Here is a 24626-nt window from a genome sequence, read left to right as displayed (position 1 = left end):
GGGACGGCTTGTGCCTGACCACGCCCTTCGTCTCGCTCCCGTCGGTGTTCTGTTAATTGGTTGTCTAACCGTATAACCAGGTCGATAAGCCCGTCTAAATCCCGCGGCTCGTCCTTTGCCACCAGGTGCTCCTTAAGGACCAGAGACAGTCCATTTACAAAGGCGGCACGGAGCGCAACAGCATTCCAGCCGGCTCGCGCTGCAGCGATGCGGAAGTCGACTGCATACCTCGCTGCGCTTCGACACCCCTGTCTTATCGACAGCAGCACGCTTGAAGCGGTCTCGCCTCTATGAGGGTGGTCGAACACCTGTCGGAACTCCCTCACAAACTCAGTGTAAATCGTTAGGAGCCATGAATTCTGCTCCCAGAGCGCCGTAGCCCAGGCGCGTGCCTCTCCTCGAAGCAAATTTATAACGTAAGCCACCCGGCTAGCGTCTGACGCGTACATGACGGGACGCTGTGAAAAGACGAGCGAGCACTGCATCAAGAAGTCCGCCCACGTCTCCACCCAGCCTCCGTACGGCTCCGGAGGGCTTATGTATGCTTCAGGGGAAGGTGGGGGTTTTCGTTGAACGACCAGTGGAATGTCTGTCTCTGGCATTTGGTCAGCAGGAGGAGGTGCTGCAGCAGCTCCCTGAGCATGTGCTTCCACCTGGGCGGTGAGAGCCTCCATCCTTCGATTGAGAACAATGCTCTGCTCGGTAACTAAGTCCAACCAAGCAGTAAAAGCGGTTAAGATGTGCTGCAGCTCACCTAACACGCCTCCTGCTGGCGCCTGTGCACCTCGCTCTTCCATTGGCCATTCAAGCGATGGTTGACGCCCCTCGGGATCCATGACGCTGGCCGAGAAATCCTGTTGTGAAAGTGTAGGAACACGGACCCACAACAGGGGGTGTAAAAGAACGGGCAATGGATAAGCCAAACAGTAACAATTTAATGTTGTAAATTGTGCACAACGGAATACAGACAACATTCGATTCTGGACTATAGTCAATTACACGTTGGGTGATGTGTGGGCAGGCTTGAGGATAGGAGACGTCCGTCCAGAACCGAGCCGGATCCCACACGGCCCTCACCGCCAATGGATCTGAAGAACACCGGAGCCGCCAAGTCCTGGGTCCCCAGGTGGTCACCGTCTCCAGCTGTCAGACCTGGTACTGCTGGCAGAGAACAGAAACAGCACAGGTGAGTGTGAGTACGCACACTCAGTAATCCCACAGTCTGTGTTCTGTAAGGAGGGAGGACCTCCATCTCCAATAACACACTCGGACAGCTCCTGTGAAAACCACTTATCTGGTTGGGGTGGGAGGTGAAGCCATCGCAGTCCACACCAAACGCCAATACAGCAGATAAGGAACACGTCACAGGAAAACGGCTGCAAATGAGATCAGACTATTATTCGTTGTGAATACAGCAGAGAAATTACCTCCAATGTAGCTGATTTCTCGGCGGGGAGGTGGAGTTGCAGTCCGGCCTTTATGGTGGTGGTGATGTGGATGAGTGACAGCTGGTGCTGATGACGAGTGACAGCTGTCACTCCCGGTTGCTATGACGCCCTCTCGTGCTTGAAGCCCGCACGTCAAAAATCAGATTATTTGATTTTTAAATAATTAATTTGCATTTTATTGCATGAAATAAGTATTTGATTACCTACAAACCAGCAAGAATTCTGGCTCTGACAGACCTGTTAATTTTTCTTTAAGAAGCCCTCTTATTCTGCACTCTTTTATTGTATTAATTGCACCTGTTTGAACTCATTACCTGTATAAAAGATAAAAGACACCTGTCCACACACTCAGTCAATCATACTCCAACCTGTCCACCATGGCCAAGCCCAAAGAACTGTCTAAGGACACCAGGGACAAATTTGTAGACCTGCTCAAGGCTGGGATGGACTACAGGACAACAGGCAAGCAGCTTGACGAGAAGACAACAACTGTGTAAAAATTAGAAAATGGAAGGATCACAAGATGACTGTCAGTCTTCCTCGGTCTGGGACTCACCTCATGGGGTAAGAATGATTCTGAGAAAGTCCAGAACTACACGGGAGGACCTGGTCAATGACCTGAAGAGAGCTGGGACCACAGTCGCAAAGATTACATTAGTAACACACTACGCCGTCATGGTTTAAAATCCTGCAGGGCACGCAAGGTCCCTGTGCTCACGCTAGCACAGGGACCAGGCCCATTTGAAGTTTGGCAGTGATCATCCGGATGATCCAGAGGAGGCATGGGAGAAGGTCATGTTGTCAGATGAGACCAGAACAGAGCTTTTTGGCATCAACTCCACTCGCTGTGTTTGGAGGATGAGAACAACCCCAAGAACACTGTCCCAACCGTGAAGCATGGGGATGGAAACATCATTTTGGGGTGCTTTTAGCAAAGGGACAACTGAAGGGAGGCCATGGGGTCATGTATCGTGAGATTTTGGCAAAGAACCTTCTTCCCTCAGTAAGAGCATTGAAGATGGGTCATGGCTGGGTCTTCCAGCATGACAATGACCCCAGACACACAGCCAGGGCAACTAAGGAGGAGCTCTGTAAGAAGCATTTCAAGGTCCTGGAGTGGCCGAGCGAGTCTCCAGACCTGAACCCAATAGCAAATCTTTGGAGGGAGCTGAAACTCAAAACCTGAAAGATCTAGAGAAGATCTGTATGGAGGAGTGGACCAAAATTCCTGCTGCAGTGTGCAAACTTGGTCAAGGTCAAGGAAACGTCTGAACTCTGTAACTGCAAACAAAGGTTTCTGTACCAAATATTAAAGTCTGTGTTCTATTGTATTAAATACGTATTCCATACAATGTGATTTTCTGAATTTTTCTCTCGAAGTTGAAATGTAGCTACAATAAAAATTCTTTGTAGGTGGGAAAACAAAATCGACCATGGATCAAATACTTATTTACCTCACTGTAACTCTCGTTTACTTAAGAAAACTGATATGAAGGGAAGAGCAATGACAGCATCACAAGGATCGCAGTTTAATTTTCTTATGTCCATTGCAGGGAGAGGAGCGTGCACTCACTGGTGCGTGTGGTGCCTCAGCATCACACCGGCCTCCATCCTCATGTGGTTTTGGAGTGGGTGAACATTTTGATAGGGACTGGGTGCAATGCTTTCATTTACATTCGGCTGATGGTCAAAGAAAAGAGCATTTATTTTTATTTGATGTTTTGATCCCACAGTGACTGATGCAATATTAGACAAACATGAGAAATACAAAAACTGATATATTCAACATAACACGATGACTGCTCTGGCATCCACACACACACACACAGACACACATATATATATATATATATATATATATATATATATATATATATATATATATATACGAGGTCTGTTAGAAAAGTATCCGACCTTATTATTTTTTTCAAAAACCATATGGATTTGAATCACGTGTGATTGCGTTAGCCAAGCTTGAACCCTCGTGCGCATGCGTGAGTTTTTTCATGCCTGTCGGTTGCTTCATTTGACTGTGAGCAGGCTTTGAGTGAGGTGTGGTCCACCCCTCTCATCTATTTTTTATTGCGAATAAATGTCTGCACGATTTGGATCTTTGCTGCATCAATTATTTTCCAGAAACTGTAAGAGAACTCCAGGTGGACACCATTCGAAAAATTAATATGGCTTTCAGGGACGATTTTATGGGGATTAAACAGATTACGGGGTGTTACTGCCCCTTTAAGGACGGCCCACAACTGCTGATAGCGTGGCGCGCTCCCAGTGCCGATGGACAGGCTGACACCCCGCACAAACAACCAGATCATTTCCAACGTGAAAGCTTTGTTGATCCGGGACCTCATCTGACTTTTGCAAAAAGGCAGAAGATGTGGACATCAGCACTTTTTCCTGCACATTCCACCGTTACAGGAGTTTTTTTTTTCATGGAAAAAGAAGCCAAAGAATGCGTCACGGAGCCGTTCATTAAGCGGGACAAAACCACCTCGGTGTTGGTCTCTCAGGACGGCTTAAAGGTGGATTTCAGACGGATTCCGGTTGCTTTCCAGTCGTGTGAATATCCAATTGTGATTGTGCATGAGCTGAACATGCCAGAACATGTCAAGTGAGGGTTCATCACAACATTTCTTTTCGCCATGCAGCTCCGCCAGCGACTTACGGAATTCCTCCGCCTTTGTTCCTCTTTCCATGACAAAAACTCCTGTAACAGTGAATTATGCCTTTCCTTTCTAAACTGGACGCTGTCTTGATCCGGTATGTCCTCTGACTAGCACAGGAATTGTGAAAAGACGTGGACATCAGCACTTTTTCCGGCACATTAAGACAGACGTGTGGAGGAGTTCGGCACATCGTGGTGCAGCCGCTCGGCGCAAAGAAACGCCGTGATGAAGCCTCACAGGACATGTTAGGGCTTGTTCCGCTCAAGCTCAATTTCTCGGATATTCACACGACAGAAAAGCAACCGGAATCCGTCTGAAAGCCGTCCTGTGAGACCAACACCGAGGTGGTTTTGTGCCGTGTCAACAGCGGCACGGTGGCGCGTCCCTCAGCTTCTTTTTCCATGAAAAAAAAACTCCTGTAACGGTGGAATGTGCCAGAAAAAGCGCTGATGTCCACATCTTCTGCCTTTTTGCGAAAGTCAGACGAGGTCCCGGATCAACAAAGCTTTCACGTTGGAAATGATCTGGTTGTTTGTGCGGGGTGTCAGCCTGTCGATGGGGGCTGGGAGTGCGCTGCGTTCTCAGCAGTTGTGGGCCGTCCTTAAAGGGGCAGTAACACCCCGTAATCTGTTTAATCCCCATAAAATCGTCCCTGAAAGCCATATTATTTTTTCGAACGGTGTCCACCTGGAGGTCTCTTACAGTTTCTGGAAAAAAATTGATGCAGCAAAGATCCAAATCGTTCAGACATTTATTCGCAATAAAAAAATAGAGGGGTGGACCACACCTCACTCAAAGCCTGCTCACAGGCGAATGAAGCAACCGACAGGCATGAAAAAACTCACGCATGCGCACGAGGGTTCAAGCTTGGCTGACGCAATCACACGTGATTCAAATCCATATGGTTTTTTAAAAAAATAATAATAACATAACAGACCTCGTATATATATATATATATATATATATATATATATATATATATATATATATATATATATATATATATATATATATATATATATATATGAGCAACTAGGGGATTAAAGACCTTGCCCAAGGGCCCTTAGTGATTTCCAGTCAGGCTGGAATTTGAACCGAGGAGCTTCTGGTCTGAAGGTATATATACTGTGTGTATATATATATATATATATATATATATATATATATATATATATATATATATATATATATATATATATATATATATATATAAAATTAGGGTGTGGTTCTCCATGTTTTGTATTATGAGAAACCAATGTTACTCAAGAATGTGTGAAACTTTGACTCACTGTGTGCAATACTGAGAAATGTTGGTTCCCCCGAATTCAAAAGCTGGATACTCACTCCCTACTATTTCTGCGTCAGATTCAAAGCGTCTCAACCACCAATGATATGTATATATGTATGGATGAGGTCTGTTAGAAAAGTATCCGACCTTTTTATTTTTTTCAAAAACCTGATGGATTTGAATCACGTGTGCTTGCATGAGCCAACCTTGAACCTTCGTGCGCATGCGTGTTTTTTCACGCCTGTCAGTTGCATCATTTGCTTGTAAGCAGCCTTTGTGTGAGGATGGGTGGAGTCTCTCGTCGTTTTTTCTTTGCAAGGAAATGGCGGAACGACTGGAGCAGCGCGACTGCATCAAATTTTGCCAGAAACTGGGCCACAGCCAGGTGGAAACTATTCAGATTATTCAGATGGCTTTCGGTGACGATCCTCTGGGCATCACACAGATCCTCTGGGCATCACACAGAACGGTGGAGAGCGAGCCGCGCTCTGGGCGACCATCAACATGCTGAAATGACCAGATCATTTCCAAAGTGAACGCTGTGGTGATGTGGGACCGTCGTGTGATTATCCGAAAATTGTGGAAGATGTGGACATCATCACTTTTTCGGCACATTCCACTGTGACAGAAGATTTTGCCATGAAAAGAGTTGCAGCGAAATTCATCGGCACGAAGCTGATGGCGCAGCAACAGCGCCACCATGTTGAAGTCTCACAGGACATGTTGTAACATGCCCAGCTCGTCCACAATTTCTCGGATAGTCACACGACTGAAAAGCCACCGAAAGCCGTCTGAATCTTCCAAATGGTTTCGACCTGGCTGTGGCGCTGCTCCAGTCGTTCCGCCATTTCCTTGCAAAGAAAAAAACGACGAGAGACTCCACCCATCCTCACACAAAGGCTGCTTACAAGCAAATGACGCAATCGACAGGTGTGAAAAAACTCACGCATGCGCACGAAGGTTCAAGATTTGCTCATGCAAGCACACGTGATTCAAATCCATCAGGTTTCTGCAAAAAAATAAAAAGGTCGGATACTTTTCTAACAGACCTCGTATATCTCCTGTTGTCTAATCAGGAAGCAGGTTCTCCAAAACATCATCAACATAACCTTTCAGGTAACATTGTGCTGCTCACAGAGTCAGACCTGAGACAAAAGCACCTCGTCTGTCACCACATCCTCTCTGATCCTCTTATTCATGCAGCGGTCACACTCCGTTGGCTGTGCTGCCACAATTAATCCATGTTAATGTCTCTAAAAGTGCAGTTAGTGCACACTCAGTGCAGAGACACACACGCACGCGCACACACACACACACGTTTACTCGAACAGAATAAATTCTAGAAGTGTGCAAAGTTCTCCATTCTAAGTTACTTCACAATGCAGGTTTGAAAGATTGTGCATCAATATGGAGACAGATTATAAGACATAAAAAACAAATCACCAGCTCTCCTACATGGGTCTTTGTATCATCAGATTTCATTCCAAGAGATTCCTTTCACTTAACAAATGGATATCACATTGACCTATTTAAAAAACTTTTGTTTCCGGTAATAGAACAAACCCGATTATGAACCTGCAACCCTTGTGTTTTTGTTTAAAGGCTGGTGGGTACATTCTCAAACCAGATCACCTTCAGTGAGTGGAATATTTCATCTTGCAACAGCGCTCCGCTTTTGGCCGCAGTGTTGAGCTTTTCAGAAAGGCACCGTATGTTTACTGCAGCTTCATTTCAGTCAGTCAGTCAGAGGGAGCAAAAGGAGAACTGTTATACTGTTTAACTCTGAAACAATGGTTTTCAAACCAGTCCTCAAGGACCACCTAAACTACAGATCTTCCATCTCTCCCTGCCCGGCCACAAGGATTGATTAGCTCCGCCAAAGACTTAACAAAATCATTTGTCTCTCTGTCTGTCTGTTAGAAGGATTACGTCAAAACTACTGCACAGATTTGACAAAATTTTCACTGCAGATACAGTAGTGTTCAGAATAATAGTAGTGCTATGTGACTAAAAAGATTAATCCAGGTTTTGAGTATATTTCTTATTGTTACATGGGAAACAAGGTACCAGTAGATTCAGTAGATTCTCACAAATCCAACAAGACCAAGCATTCATGATATGCACACTCTTAAGGCTATGAAATTGGGCTATTAGTAAAAAAAAAAAGTAGAAAAGGGGGTGTTCACAATAATAGTAGTGTGGCATTCAGTCAGTGAGTTCAGCAATTTTGTGGAACAAACAGGTGTGAATCAGATGTTCCCTATTTAAGGATGAAGACAGCACCTGCTTTTCTCTTTGAAAGCCTGAGGAAAATGGGACGTGGAAGACATTGTTCAGAAGAACAGCGTAGTTTGATTAAAAATTTGATTGGAGAGGGGAAAACCTATAAGCAGGTGTAAAAAATTATAGGCTGTTCATCTACAATGATCTCCAGTGCTTTAAAATGGACAAAAAAACAAGAGACGCGTGGAAGAAAATGGAAAACAACCATCAAAATGGATAGAAGAATAACCAGAATGGCAAAGGCTCACCCACTGATCAGCTCCAGGATGATCAAAGACAGTCTGGAGTTACCTGTAAGTGCTGTGACAGTTAGAAGACGCCTGTGTGAAGCTAATTTATTTGCAAGAATCCCCCGCAAAGCCCCTCTGTTAAATAAAAGACGTGCAGAAGAGGTTACAATTTGCCAAAGAACACATCAACTGGCCTAAAGAGAAATGGAGGAATACGAGGGCTGTCCATAAAGTATAGGTCCTTTTTATTTTTTTCAAAAACTATATGGATTTCATTCATATGTTTTTACGTCAGACATGCTTGAACCCTCGTGCGCATGCGTGAGTTTTTCCACGCTTGTCGGTGACGTCATTCGCCTGTGAGCACTCCTTGTGGGAGGAGTCGTCCAGCCCCTCGTCGGAATTCCTTTGTCTGAGAAGTTGCTGAGAGACTGGCGCTTTGTTTGATCAAAATTTTTTCTAAACCTGTGAGACACATCGAAGTGGACATGATTCGAAAAATTAAGCTGGTTTTCAGTGAAAATTTTAACAGCTGATGAGAGATTTTGAGGTGATTCTGTCGCTTTAAGGACTTTTCACGGTGCGAGACGTCGCGCAGCGCTCTCAGGCAGCGTCATCAGCCTGTTTCAAGCTTAAAACCTCCACATTTCAGGCTCTATTGATCCAGGACGTCGTGAGAGAACAGAGAAGTTTCAGAAGAAGTCGGTTTCAGCATTTTATCCGGATATTCCACTGTTAAAGGAGATTTTTTTAATGAAAGACGTCCGCGCGTCGGGACGCAGCCGACGCGGCGCGGCAGCACAGGAAAAACACCTCCGTGTTGATAACCATTTGTTAAAATCCAGTTGGCTTTTGATGGCTTTCAGTGGAGTGAGTATATGAGAAATTGTTTATCAGCTGGAGATGTTCCAACTTGTCCTCAAGGCTTCCAACAGAGGTGTTTTTCCTGTGACGGAGCATCGTGGCGGCTGCGAGCCGACGCTGCAATCCGCCCACACGTCTTTCATTAAAAAAATCTCCTTTAACAGTGGAATATCCGGATAAAATGCTGAAACCGACTTCTTCTGAAACTTCTCTGTTCTCTCACGACGTCCTGGATCAACAGAGCCTGAAATGTGGAGGTTTTAAGCTTGAAACAGGCTGATGACGCTGCCTGAGAGCGCTGCGCGACGTCTCGCACCGTGAAAAGTCCTTAAAGCGACAGAATCACCTCAAAATCTCTCATCAGCTGTTAAAATTTTCACTGAAGACCAGCTTAATTTTTCGAACCATGTCCACTTCGATGTGTCTCACAGGTTTAGAAAAAATTTTGATCAAACAAAGCGCCAGTCTCTCAGCAACTTCTCAGACAAAGGAATTCCGACAAGGGGCTGGACGACTCCTCCCACAAGGAGTGCTCACAGGTGAATGACGTCACCGACAGGCGTGGAAAAACTCACGCATGCGCACGAGGGTTCAAGCATGTCTGATGTAAAAACATATGAATGAAATCCATATAGTTTTTGAAAAAAATAAAAAGGACCTATACTTTACGGACAGACCTCGTATTTTATGGACTGATGAGAGTAAAATTGTTCTTTTTGGGTCCAAAGGCCGCAGACAGTTTGTGAGATGACCCCCAAACTCTGAATTCAAGTCACAGTTCACAGTGAAGACAGTGAAGCATGGTGGTGCAAGCATCATGATATGGGCATGTTTCTACTACTATGGTGTTGGACCTATATATCGCATATCAGGTATCATGGATCAGTTTGGATATGTCAAAATACTTGAAGAGGCCATGTTGCCTTATGCTGAAGAGGTCATGCCCTTCAAATGGGTGTTTCAACAAGACAATGACCCCAAGCACACTAGTAACCAAGCAAAATCTTGGTTCCAAACCAACAAAATTAATGTGTCGCAGATGTGAAGAAATCATGAAAAACTGTGGTTATACAACTAAATATTAGTTAATGATTCACAGGATTGCTAAAAAAAAAAAAAGCAGTTTGAACATAATAGTTTTGAGTTTGTAGCATCAACAGCAGATGCTACTATTATTGTGAACACCCCATTTTCTACTTTTTTTTACTAATAGCCCAATTTCATAGCCTTAAGAGTGTGCATATCATGAATGCTTGGTCTTGTTGGATTTGTGAGAATCTACTGAATCTACTGGTACCTTGTTTCTCATGTAACAATAAGAAATATACTCAAAACCTGGATTAATCTTCTTAGTCACATAGCATTACTATTATTCTGAACACTACTGCAGATTTTCAGCCATGGAAGACTCCCATTAAATTTGGGAGGTGACCGGATCTGCATTCTGGATCAAGATGTCTGGATCAAGATTACACTTTATACAAGGTCTGTCCAAAACGTATCATACCTTTTTATTTTTTGCAAAAAACATATGGATTTGAATCACGTGTGATTGCATCAGCCAAGCTTGAACCTTCGTGCGCATGTTTCCGGTTGCTTTTCAGTCGTGTGAGTATCCAAGAAATTGTGCATGAGCTGGACATGCCCCAACATGTCCTGTGAGGCTTCATCACAGCGTTGCTTTGAGCCATGCAGCTTTCTGAAAGCCACCTGAAAGCTGACTAGCACAGGAATTGCGGAAGACGTGGACATCAGCACTTTTTCGGCACACTGAGACAGACGTGTGGAGGAACTCCGTGCGTCGCGGCGGAGCCGCATGGCGCAAAGCACCACCGTGATGAAGCCTCACAGGACATGTTGGGGCATGTCCAGCTCATGCACAATTTCTCGGATACTCACACGACAGAAAAGCAACCGGAAGCCGTCTGAAAGCCACTTGAAAGCCGTCCTGTGAGACCAACATGGAGGTGGTTTTGTCCCGCGCCATGAGCGGCACGGTGGCGCAATCCTCCGCTTCTCTTTCCATGAAAAAAACTCCTGTAACAGTAGAATGTGCCGAAAAAGTGCTGATGTCCACGCCTTCTGCCTATTTTGTGAAAGTTAGACGATGTCCCGGATCAACAAAGCCTTCACATTGGAAATGATCTGGTTGTTTGAGCGGGGTTCGAGCTTGTCGATCGGCGCTTGGAGCGCGCCGTGCTCTCAGACGCTGTGGGCAGTCTTTAAACCGGCTGGAGCACTCCTTAATCTGTGTAATCCCCATAAAATCATCGCTGAAAGCCATCTAAATTTTCCGAATGGTGTCCAGCTGGAGGTCTCTCACAGTTTCTGGAAATATTTGATGGAGCAAAGCTCCAAATCGTTCAGACATTTATTCGCAATAAATATCCGACGAGAGGGGTGGACCACTGCTCACACAAAGCCTGCTCACAGGCGAATGACACAACTGACAGGCGTGAAAAAACTCACGCATGCGCACGAAGGTTCAAGCTTGGCTGATGCAATCACACGTGATTCAAATCCATATGGATTTTGCAAAAAATAAAAAGGTCCGATACTTTGTGGACAGGCCTCGTATAAGTATTTATGGATTACGTCAAAACTATGTCACAGATTTTGATGAAATTTTCACCACAGATGGATGTTAGGCCACAGAAGATTATAGTAAATTTTGGAGTAGATCGGGGTCAAGATCCTGATTCTGGATTATTTCTTAAATTTTCACCATTTCGAGGATCATCTCAAATCTGCTTGATGGATCTTGACAAAATCTAAATCACATGTGGCTGTTGTACAAAGGAAGACCCTGTTAGTGTTGGATGTTGGGAGTGATCGGATCAATATGCAGGTTCTGCAGCAGAAACATACGACATCATGATGTAAAACAAAGATCAGGAAGACACTATTTTGTTTCAGCTTGTGGATTAAATATCACATTGCAACATCTTGATCAGACAATTCTGGATCAATATGCAATTATTGCATTGTGTTGTGGAATCCAGATCTAGGTAAAGTCCAGGTCATGATGTGAATGACGTATCTTTTATTTTGAGTCCTCATCAACCCTTGGCGGATGTCAGAAATCTCAGATTGCTCTTGTTCAGGTGTGCAACCAGTCTAACCGTACTAATTCAATTCAATTCAGTTCAATTCAATTTTATTTATATAGCGCCAAATCACAACAAACAGTTGCCCCAAGGCGCTTTATATTGTAAGGCAAGGCCATACAATAATTACGTAAAAACCCCAAAGGTCAAAACGACCCCCTGTGAGCAAGCACTTGGCGACAGTGGGAAGGAAAAACTCCCTTTTAACAGGAAGAAACCTCCAGCAGAACCAGGCTCAGGGAGGGGCAGTCTTCTGCTGGGACTGGTTGGGGCTGAGGGAGAGAACCAGGAAAAAGACATGCTGTGGAGGGGAGCAGAGATCAATCACTAATGATTAAATGCAGAGTGGTGCATACAGAGCAAAAAGAGAAAGAAACACTCAGTGCATTATGGGAACCCCCCAGCAGTCTAAGTCTATAGCAGCATAACTAAGGGATGGTTCAGGGTCACCTGATCCAGCCCTAACTATAAGCTTTAGCAAAAAGGAAAGTTTTAAGCCTAATCTTAAAAGTAGAGAGGGTGTCTGTCTCCCTGATCCGAATTGGGAGCTGGTTCCACAGGAGAGGAGCCTGAAAGCTGAAGGCTCTGCCTCCCATTCTACTCTTACAAACCCTAGGAACTACAAGTAAGCCTGCAGTCTGAGCGCGAAGCGCTCTATTGTATGGTACTATGAGGTCCCTAAGATAAGAAGTGACCTGATTATTCAAAACCTTATGAGTAAGAAGAAGAATTTTAAATTCTATTCTAGAATTAACAGGAAGCCAATGAAGAGAGGCCAATATGGGTGAGATATGCTATCTCCTTCTAGTCCCTGTCAGTACTCTAGCTGCAGCATTTTGAATTAACTGAAGGCTTTTCAGGGAACTTTTAGGACAACCTGATAATAATGAATTACAATAGTCCAGCCTAGAGGAAATAAATGCATGAATTAGTTTTTCAGCATCACTCTGAGACAAGACCTTTCTAATTTTAGAGATATTGCGTAAATGCAAAAAAGCAGTCTTACATATTTGTTTAATATGCGCTTTGAATGACATATCCTGATCAAAAATGACTCCAAGATTTCTCACAGTATTACTAGAGGTCAGGGTAATGCCATCCAGAGTAAGGATCTGATTAGACACCATGTTTCTAAGATTTGTGGGGCCAAGTACAGTAACTTCAGTTTTATCTGAGTTTAAAAGCAGGAAAATAGAGGTCATCCATGTCCTTATGTCTGTAAGACAATCCTGCAGTTTAGCTAATTGGTGTGTGTCCTCTGGCTTCATGGATGGATAAAGCTGGGTATCATCTGCGTAACAATGAAAATTTAAGCAATGCTGTCTAATAATACTGCCTAAGGGAAGCATGTATAAAGTGAATAAAATTGGTCCTAGCACAGAACCTTGTGGAACTCCATAATTAACCTTAGTCTGTGAAGAAGATTCCCCATTTACATGAACAAATTGTAATCTATTAGATAAATATGATTCAAACCACTGCAGCGCAGTGCCTTTAATACCTATGGCATGCTCTAATCTCTGTAATAAAATTTTATGGTCAACAGTATCAAAAGCAGCACTGAGGTCTAACAGAACAAGCACAGAGATGAGTCCACTGTCTGAGGCCATAAGAAGATCATTTGTAACCTTCACTAATGCTGTTTCTGTACTATGATGAATTCTAAAACCTGACTGAAACTCTTCAAATAGACCATTCCTCTGCAGATGATCAGTTAGCTGTTTTACAACTACCCTTTCAAGAATTTTTGAGAGAAAAGGAAGGTTGGAGATTGGCCTATAATTAGCTAAGATAGCTGGGTCAAGTGATGGCTTTTTAAGTAATGGTTTAATTACTGCCACCTTAAAAGCCGGTGGTACATAGCCAACTAATAAAGATAGATTGATCATATTTAAGATCGAAGCATTAAATAATGGTAGGGCTTCCTTGAGCAGCCTGGTAGGAATGGGGTCCAATAGAAATGTTGATGGTTTGGATGAAGAAACTAATGAAAATAACTCAGAGAGAACAATCTGAGAGAAAGAGTCTAACCAAATACCGGCATCACTGAAAGCAGCCAAATATAACGATACGTCTTTGGGATGGTTATGAGTAATTTTTTCTCTAATAGTTAAAATTTTATTAGCAAAGAAAGTCATGAAGTCATTACTAGTTAAAGTTAAAGGAATACTCGGCTCAATAGAGCTCCAACTCTTTGTCAGCCTGGTTACAGTGCTGACAAGAAACCTGGGGTTGTTCTTATTTTCTTCAATTAGTGATGAGTAGTAAGATGTCCTAGCTTTACGGAGGGCTTTTTTATAGAGCAACAGACTCTTTTTCCAGGCTAAGTGAAGATTAGTGAGACGCCATTTCCTCTCCAACTTACGGGTTATCTGCTTTAAGCTGCGAGTTTGTGAGTTATACCACGGAGTCAGGCACTTCTGATTTAAAGCTCTCTTTTTCAGAGGAGCTACAGCATCCAAAGTTGTCTTCAATGAGGATGTAAAACTATTGACGAGATACTCTATCTCACTTACAGAGTTTAGGTAGCTACTCTGCACTGTGTTGGTATATGGCATTAGGGAACATAAAGAAGGAAACATATCAATCAATCAATCAATCAATTTTTTTTTTATATAGCGCCAAATCACAACAAACAGTTGCCCCAAGGCGCTTTATATTGGAAGGCAAGGCCATACAATAATGATGTAAAACCCCAACGGTCAAAACGACCCCCTGTGAGCAAGCACTTGGCTACAGTGGGAAGGAAAAACTCCCTTTTAACAGGAAGAAACCTCCAGCAGAACCAGGCTCAGGGAGGGGCAGTCTTCTGCTGGGACTGGTTGGGGCTGAGGGAGAGAACCAGGAAAAAGACATGCTGTGGAGGGGAGCGGAGATCGATCACTAATGATTAAATGCAGAGTGGTGCATACAGAGCAAAAAGAGAAAGAAACAGTGCATCATGGGAACCCCCCAGCAGTCTACGTCTATAGCAGCATAACTAAGGGATGGTTCAGGGTCACCTGATCCAGCCCTAACTATAAGCTTTAGCAAAAAGGAAAGTTTTAAGCCTAATCTTAAAAGTAGAGAGGGTGTCTGTCTCCCTGATCTGAATTGGGAGCTGGTTCCACAGGAGAGGAGCCTGAAAGCTGAAGGCTCTGCCTCCCATTCTACTCTTACAAACCCTAGGAACTACAAGTAAGCCTGCAGTCTGAGAGCGAAGCCTTAAACCTAGTTACAGCGCTTTCTGAGAGACTTCTAGTGTAATGAAACTTATTCCCCACTGCTGGGTAGTCCATCAGAGTAAATGTAAATGTTATTAAGAAATGATCAGACAGAAGGGAGTTTTCAGGGAATACTGTTAAGTGTTAAGTTAACCAGGTTTCTGTAAGGCAGAATAAATCAATATGTTGATCAATTATTATATAATTTACTAACAGAGACTTAGAAGAGAGAGACCTAATGTTTAATAGACCACATTTAACTGTTTTAGTCTGTGGTGCAGTTGAAGGTGCTATATTATTTTTTCTTTTTGAATTTTTATGCTTAAATAGATCTTTGCTGGTTATTGGTGGTCTGGGAGCAGGCACCGTCTCTACGGGGATGGGGTAATGAGGGGATGGCAGGGGGAGAGAAGCTGCAGAGAGGTGTGTAAGACTACAACTCTGCTTCCTGGTCCCAACCCTGGATAGTCACGGTTTGGAGGATTTAACAAAATTGGCCAGATTTCTAGAAATGAGAGCTGCTCCATCCAAAGTGGGATGGATGCCGTCTCTCCTAACAAGACCAGGTTTTCCCCAGAAGCTTTTCCAATTATCTATGAAGCCCACCTCATTTTTTGGACACCACTCAGACAGCCAGCAATTCAAGGAGAACATGCGGCTAAACATGTCACTCCCGGTCCGATTGGGGAGGGGCCCAGAGAAAACTTCAGAGTCCGACATTGTTTTTGCAAAGTTACACACTGATTCAATGTTAATTTTAGTGACCTCCGATTGGCGTAACCGGGTGTCATTACTGCCGACGTGAATTACAATCTTACCAAATTTATGCTTAGCCTTAGCCAGCAGTTTCAAATTTCCTTCAATGTCGCCTGCTCTGGCCCCCGGAAGACAATTGATTATGGTTGCTGGTGTCGCTAACTTCACATTTCTCAAAACAGAGTCGCCAATAACCAGAGTTTGATCCTCGGTGGGTGTGTCGCCGAGTGGGGAAAAACGGTTAGAAATGTGAACGGGTTGGCGGTGTACACAGGGCTTCTGTTTAGGGCTACGCTTCCTCCTCACAGTCACCCACTCGGCCTGCTTTCCCGGCTGCTCGGGATCTTCCAGAGGGAAACTAACGGCGGCTAAGCTACCTTGGTCCGCACCGACTACAGGGGCCTGGCTAGCTGTAGAATTTTCCACGGTGCGGAGCCGAGTCTCCAATTCGCCCAGCCTGGCCTCCAAAGCTACGAATAAGCTACACTTATTACAAGTACCATTACTACTAAAGGAGGCCGAGGAATAACTAAACATTTCACACCCAGAGCAGAAAAGTGCGGGAGAGACAGGAGAAGCCGCCATGCTAAACCGGCTGTGCTAAGCTAGCGGATTCCTAAAAACACACAAAGTGAATAACGTGTAAATAATTTAGAGGTGATTCAGCAGAGGGAGTGCTTTAGTTAAGGCACGTGAAGATTACACTGTGAAACAAATCGTTATCTAGGTAACTAGATCAATCTAACTGCGCAGATTAAACAGCTAACAGATACAGCAAAACAGCAAAACACCGCTGTGCTCCGGAACAGGAAGTGATACAATACCGCAGTGAGAGCCAACCACCAGTACAAACAGACAGTGATGTGTCACACCCCGCTGTCCGCATCTGCAGATGTTTATGAAACGCTCTCCGTTCGAGTGATCTCTTAATCTCTCATGTTAAAATGCTATGTGATCCAGTGGTCCTTTTAAAATTTGTTTGCACTGTTAGCTATGGCTAAATTCCTTCTCAATAAAAAACAAAACACAAAACTTTATGATGTGCCAGATTTGTGTCAGACAGCAGCAGCTTTAAGTTAATCGGTGTGCTGCACCTGATGCAGGGTCAGTGGGCTACATTTGGCCCAACCTTTAATTTGTGTGGACATGCTTGACCAGGGTGTTTGGAGTGAAGTTTTGAAGAAAAAGAACAGATACCCCGAGTGACTATGAGTGAATACAAAATTTATTAACTGGAATTTGACTGATCTGATACTTGATAGGTACGTATCATAATATCTTGGCTGTGTGCTTAGGGTCATTGTCCTGCTGAAAGATGAACCGTCGCCCCAGTTTGAGGTCAAGAGCACTCTGGAACAGGTTTTCATCCAGGATGTCTCTGTACATTGCTGCTTTCATCTTTCCCTCAATCCTGACTAGTCTCCCAGTTCCTGCTGCTGAAAAACATCCCCACAGCATGATGCTGCCACCACCATGCTTCACTGTAGGGATGGTGCCTGGTTTGCTCCAAACATGACACCTGGCATTCATGCCAAAGAGTTTAATCTTTGTCTTATCAGACCAGAGAATTTTGTTTTTCATTGTCTTAGAGTCTTTCAGGTGCCTTTTGGCAAATTCCAGGTGGGCTGCCATGTGCCTTTTACTAAGGAGTGGTTTCCATCTGACCACTCGACCATACTGGTCTGATTGGTGGATTGTTGCAGAGATGGTTGCCCTTCTGGAAGGTTCTCCTCTCTCCACAAAGGAATGGTGGAGCTCTGACAGAGTGACCATCGGGTTCTGGGTCACCTCCCTGACTATGGCCCTTCTCACCGATCGCTCAGTTTAGATAGGCATCCAGCTCTATGAAGAGTCCTGGTGGATCCGAACTTCTTGTTGATGGAGGCCACTGTGCTCATTGGGACTTTCAAAGCAGCAGGAATGTTTCTGTACCCTTCCCCAGATTTGTGCCTTGAGACAAATTCGTCTCGGAGGTCTACAGACAATTCCTTTAGGGACCCATCACACTTTGCAAGAATCAAGCCGACCCAGGTGGAATGTCAAAACAACCAAAATTTCCGCCACATCTGGGACGGGATTGTGGAAGACAGCCGTCCAACCACACAGACTGCACCTCGACCTACTCCAAATGATTTGTGCAAACACCGTGCGCATTAAGCCTCTGAACACAGTACAAATGTGTATGTGGAACACATTAGGATCACCTAGACAGCTGTCAGAATGCTGTGGAATTATGATGAATGCACTTACATTGCCATATGAGTGAGGTCCCATTACGGGTGGTGGATTATGTCGAACTGACCCATGAACGCTATCAGATTGCTCTTTTCATGCAGTACGAATATTTATATTGCAGTCAGACTGCAGTCAGACTGCACTCTAACCACCGTTCGATATATTTCCACCTCCATTGCACCTCGACTGTTTTGCACATGTGTAAAACATTCGGGACGGCCAGAGGAAGTTGGCCAACTGTTTAGACTGCTCTCAGACTGCTGTTCTACATTCTTAAATACACCACGACACCTCCGGAGTGTGGGTCAAATTTTCATTTGAACGGTATTCGGCCTCGTTCGGCCTCTAGTGTGACAGGGGTGTTAACTTTATGCTTGGTTTGTGCTCTGACATGCACTGTCAGCTGTGGGACCTTATATGTAGACAGGTGTGTGCCTTTCCATATCATCTCCAATCAACTAAATTTATCCCAGGTGGATTCCAATTAAGCTGTAGAAACATCTCAAGGATGATCAGTGGAAACAGGATGCATCTGAGCTCAATTTTGAGCTTTATGGCAAAGGCCGTGAATACATATGCGCATGTGATTTCTTAGTTTTTTTGTTTTGTTTTGTTTTGTTTTTTTGTTTTTTTTTTTTTTTGATAAATTTGCAATAATCTGAAAAAAGTTTTTTTTTTTTTTTTTTGCACATTGTCATTATGGGACATTGTGTGTAGAATTTTGAGGGAAGAAATTAATATCATCCATTTTTGTAATAAGACTGTCACATTTAAACAAATGTGGAAGAAGTCATATTGTGTTGCCCATGGGGATAATGAGTTGGTTATCGTGTGTGAAGTGTGTATTTGTGTGTGAGTCCAGAATGTTTTTAGATCTTTAGACCTTAGACCCAGGGGCGTAGGTTTGCATATGGACCATAGGGACAAGTCACAACCAATATTTTGGGATGGCAAAATAGTCCCTACCAATATTTAGCATTTTTGTTTATATAACAAAATCATTCACTATTTTTTTGCGAACTCGATACTATAATTTTAGTCGTCACGTTTTGTGTTTTCGACGTGCCAGAATGACAGGGACCATGTTGCAATTTCATTGGCTCACGTTCTTCTCACATGGACGTAAACAAAGCGCATCTCGTGGCAGGCAGTGCTTCATTTGTAAAGTGGGAGGTCCCGGAGCGCAGAGGATGGGTGGCTCCGGTGCAGTGTTGCCAGATGTACGATAATTATCGTATTTGTACGATAGTTTTGCCATCTGTACGATGTACGATCTATAATGGGAAAAAACCCAATATGTACGATAATTTCAGTTGGTTGCCCAAACACGCATCTCTCTCTGACACCCAAGAATCATTTTGCAGGCGTTGCACTCAGGCGGCATCAAAGACACACCACACACAGGGCTGCTGCTGGCTTTGGGCTGCCGGGACAGTCATTTGAAAGCCCGCCCCCTCCCCATACAAAGTAATGAGTTCCCATCCAATCTCTGCAGGACAGGACAGGAAGATTCCCCAACCAACATCTTTTTTTTTTTTTTTCGAAACTGTATTTCAACAAATGCAATAACAAACTAACAAAACACAAGAGCAAAGAGATATACAAGAAAAATAAAAAAAAGTTCAAGTTCCTTATGGAGGTGTCAACATTTTTTCTGTGTTCAACAAAATCTGCACAAGTGGCCATGGCATCGGATGACGACAGCGACCTCGAGGTTGAATTCGACTCTTTCTAGTCTGGTAATTAACACATGTTTGTGTTACTTCACAGTCTTGCTTGTGCATTTGCGTTCTTTTGTGCCATAGTTTCCCCATTACTATAATTACTGTTTAAAAATGTGACATAAAATTCTTTGTAAATTAAAAAAAAACGCTAAAATAGCTACGTTGTATGCGTTTTGTTTGTGTACGATAATTTCTCCCAAAATACGATAATTTTGAGGTTTTGCTACGATAGTTTCATATTTCATATCTGGCAACACTGCTCCGGTGCAGAAAAACAAGAAGGGCGGGGGGGAGGGGTTGCGAACAATGCTGTGCGCCACACTTAAAATAAACTGCACACACCTTCACAAATGACACTAACACCCTGCCTTTTCCTCAAAAAATACTACATTTATGTTTGCTGTCTGTCTCTGTACTTTTCTGTCACTTTTGCGCTCTTTTTCATACTTTTCCCTCGTTTCAAAAGTCACCGAACGCACTTTACTGTAATATATGCAACATATAGCACACTGTTGGAAAGCACGGGTTCTTGGCTTGCTGTCAGTGTTGAAATTTTTCAGTGAGGGCTTACATGAGAACTTACGGTAATGAGAATCAGCGGCGCACTAGTGTGAAACTTCCGTGTTTTTCCTCTGCGTTATGACATCACAGGCTTACGTTTACCGTAATACACCATATATATCATTGGAAACCCCCTTTTTTTTTTTTTTTTTTGGCAAATTAGGTTGCCAGATACCTACAACTGCATTATTGATGAAGAGAATAGATTATACATCTTGTTTGCAAAAACTTTTTTTTTTTTTGTTAGCTCCACAAGTATTTTGTTTTTTTGTTGTCTTGTTCTCTCAGGTGTAGGCCTATAGAATAGATTTGTGATTTTGGGTGCAATTTTGTTATTTAAGCTATTTGTTTGTTTGCCTACACACTTAATATTGTAAATAAAGTGTTAAATTATTCAGCATTATGTCGTCATATGTTATGTATTATGCTGTACTTGTGAGTCTAATGGTATGAGTGGGTTAGGGGGTGGTGGTGGGCAGGGGGGCCGGGGGGGGTGGTATTGTCCCTACCAAAGCTGAGACCAAACCTACGCCCTTGCTTAGACCACAACAGTTTTTAGAGGAAGAACGCAACCCTTTTATTTCCTGTTAATTACGTAATGTTTTAATGTTAATTTACTGTCTTAATGTATTCATAAATTGTTTAGGTTCTTGTTCTTGTTTAGGTTCTCATATACACATTATTATTATTATTATTATTATTATTATTATTATTATTATTATTACTTCTATTTTGTCATTTGATTTTTAAATGGATCACAATGGAAAAAAGTATTTTCACTTTTCACTTCCTTGTGTCATCTGTGTATTTTTATAGTATTTACAATTGTATACGAAATAAATTCACACATGCATGCACACATACACAGACACCACTCTGCTTATCTGCATATATATATATATATATATATATATATATATATATATTATGAATAAGAGAGAGAGATTTTTTTGATTGTTGCAGATAAACCTTTTTGTCTCTCTTCTGCAAAAAGGAATACAAGATGTAATTTAGTGACTATACATTGTACATATCGTATATATTGGCAGGATGAGAGATGCTGCCAGCGCCAGTTTGTTTTCTCTTTGATTTCCTTCTTTTTCTGCCTTGTCATTATTTTTAAAATCTGTAGGAGTCTTTCTGTTCTTGCTTTTCTAATTTTCCTTTAAGAATTCAATATTCTGTTTCACCCCTCAGCTCCATCTCTCCTGCTCTTTACGTGGCAGGTCACACTGCAATTTGCAGTACCACTGCGTGCATTACAAGTTATTTTAGTTGTCTGAAATTAACTCCGCCTCTGCTGGGCTTTTTTTTTTTCATCTGTGCCTTCCTTGATTGAACTTCAAACTGGTCTGCATGAGCTTAGCCAATCAAATGTTCTGCATGATTATGTATGGCTGTTCCCTCTCCAAAATCAAAGGCTGTGCTGCTTTCTCTTTGCATGCACATGGTGTGTGTAGACATACTTATTTAAGGATATGACACATTATACCTTGTTTAGATTTGATTTGTTGATTTGGATCAAGATGAATTGTGAGACATATCATCACCAAACCTTGAGTTATTTCTTCCTTTTGGCCTGGTCATTTGATTTCAGGTTGGAATTGAATTTGTTTGTCTGTTTTGTTTGCAGTGATCGTGGGTCTGTTCACAGTCTTAAAGCACCACAGGAAGCAGGAACCTTTGATCATCTCTAAGGAGGATGTGCGGGACAATGTCGTGAGCTACAATGACGAGGGCGGAGGAGAGGAAGACACCCAGGCCTTTGACATCGGCGCGCTGCGTCACCCAGACGCTGCCGCACTGGAGGAGTGCGCCAAACAGAGGCGTGACATCATCCCCACTGACACCTTGCTGTATCCCCCACACTGCTGCACCGCCCCCACCTCCAGCCTCGCCAACCCGCCCGCCAACAGGCCGTCACAAGACAACGGCAACGTGCGAGACTTCATCAACCAGCGAGTTCTGGAAAATGACTGCAACCCTACAGCGCCACCATATGACTCGCTGGCTACATACGCTTACGAGGGGGCGGGGTCTGTGGCTGAGTCTCTGAGCTCGCTGGGCTCAGCGTCGTCCGAGGCCGAGCAGGATTACAACTACCTGAGTGACTGGGGACCTCGCTTCAGGAAACTAGCTGACCTGTACGGTGCAGAGGACGGTGTCTTCTCCTAACAAACACACACACACACACACACTTCAAAGCCACATTTAAAGAAAAATTCCCGTCATTATTCCAACTGCTGCCAAAGTGAATATTAGAGATTGGGAATGTTGGGGATAGGCTTTCGGAAAATGTTGCCATTTATCAAACACACAACGTAAACCTGTCGCACGTTATTTTTAAAATTCATGACAGGTTTGAGTGCGATTAGCCAGCGGTGGGGCGGAGCCCAAAGATTTGTAATTCTACTTGGAAGACATCTTCAGAGGCGGAATCATCAATCAAAATTGGACTTTACGTATATTTTTATGAGAATTTGACTTTTCCTACTTCCAGCCTGCATTTTCCACAAAGTCGCCAAATAAGCCGAATTGTTTTTTTTTGCTGAAGCTTCTGCCTTTTGTGCTGTAACCTGACGGAAGCCGAGTGTTTTCAACCCGACGTGTCGTCACACACTTTTCTCTTCATTTTTGACTAAGTGCCCTTCTGCTGCCCTTGCAGCCGGCCGGTGAACCTGGAAGCAGCTGATTGGCTCAGACTGGGTGGTGAACGACTCGTGTGATTGCTGTTGTCTGTTTTGCTGTTGTGTATAAAATGACCATTCCCGATGAGCTGTTCTTCTTGCGAATCGCCTTCTTCTGGACTCATACGATTAAATGCACTGATCGATGGTGTTTACACGGGTTTTTGTTGTTAATTTTTGTGCCACACACATTGAGATGCTCACAACAACATTTTTCAATTCTTAGGTTCTTGAAGAATGATTTTGGAATAGTATCACGCTGCGGTTATTTTATTTGAGATGTTTAATGAAGGACATGAGGAAGCCTTCTTTGTGAAGGTTTTTCTGGAAGCATTTTTTTCATATCTGTTTTCTTTCTTGCATAATGTAATTTCAAAACTCTTCACATTGGAACAGAATATATATATATATATATATATATATATATATATATATATATATATATATATATACACACTGGTTTACTCGGTTGACAGGATACCATGTTCACATCATGTGGCAGTTAAGGTGTTTACTGGTCTCTTGGTATTTTCTGAAGGCACTGACACACACCCAGAGAGAGGAGGGTCTGTATGGATACGACTCCGTTGCTCCATCCTCATGAGGTTTTGAACTGTACACAGCAAATTTTGAAGATAACATTTGGTCCCATTCCAAAAAGAGTTAAATATACTCTTCTTCCTTCCTGGCATCCGTCCGTCTGCGAGAGATGATGGTGTAGCGTCCAGTTTGTTTTTTTGCTGTTTTTGTTTTATTGTTTTTGGTGAGGAAAAACTCCCTCTGATGATTTGAGGAAGAAACGTCAAGCAGACCAGACTCAACGGGGTGACCCTCTGCTTGGACCATGTTACCGACACAATTGACAAAACAAATATACAGGAAATTTTTGTGTTTTGTTTCTATCTGCACCTGTAGGAATGATTTATCAAGCCAATGCGCAAGTGACAATTACTGCTGTATTTGTTGCACGTGTACTGCGATGTCTGCTGAGGCTGCCGCTGTTGCTCCTTCCTCCTAGCTCGTTGCTCAGCAAGGCCTTGGTTCCTCTCCTGCTCAGCTCTCTGTGCACCTGTTTTGACAGTAAGGCATCAAATATACTCTATCTCAGTGCTAAATCAACTCTATCACAGTGTAAAATCAACTCCATCATGCCGTCAACTTTGATTTGACATCATGGTAGAGCTGATTTCACTCTATAATAGCGTGAATTTTACTCTATTTAGACTGGGACCAAATGTTATCCCGGCAGAGTATATTTTACTCAGCAAAATTTACTGTGTATGATTTGGGTGAAGAGTCCTTATTCTGCCACAAACCCATTTAGACACATATGTATGCAGGATGCTGTCCACATGTCCAAATTATTATCAAACTCAGGGCCCCATGTGGGGCTGAGTGTTTTCATTAAATACCTGGAATTTGTCCCCCAACCTGCAGCTAGAGGTCAACCCCTCCACCTTTCAGATACAGTCAGTCATTTTCTACACCCACATCCTCCAATCAAGGGTGGGTGACGGGGTTCACCCTGGACCACATACAGACAGTCAAACACATTCACACTCGCA

The 24626-nt window shown here is 43.2% G+C and overlaps 1 protein-coding gene across 1 annotated transcript in view; it reads left to right on the top strand.

Annotated features, from left to right (window-relative positions):
* The window catches only part of LOC117521754 (cadherin-6-like), a 244593-nt gene extending 221165 nt beyond the window's left edge, over positions 1–23428 (top strand). The window contains exon 11 of the mRNA XM_034183098.1: positions 22008–23428. Within this exon, the coding sequence (XP_034038989.1) occupies positions 22008–22549 (542 nt within the window). The 3' untranslated portion in view covers positions 22550–23428. The remainder of the gene's footprint in view (positions 1–22007) is intronic.
* Positions 23429–24626: the final 1198 nt, after the last annotated feature.

The sequence above is a fragment of the Thalassophryne amazonica genome, chromosome 12, assembly GCF_902500255.1.
Source record: "Thalassophryne amazonica chromosome 12, fThaAma1.1, whole genome shotgun sequence".
Classification (NCBI taxonomy): domain Eukaryota; kingdom Metazoa; phylum Chordata; class Actinopteri; order Batrachoidiformes; family Batrachoididae; genus Thalassophryne; species Thalassophryne amazonica.
Note: the sequence above shows the minus strand (reverse complement) of the source record. Positions and strands in the feature narration are given on the sequence as shown.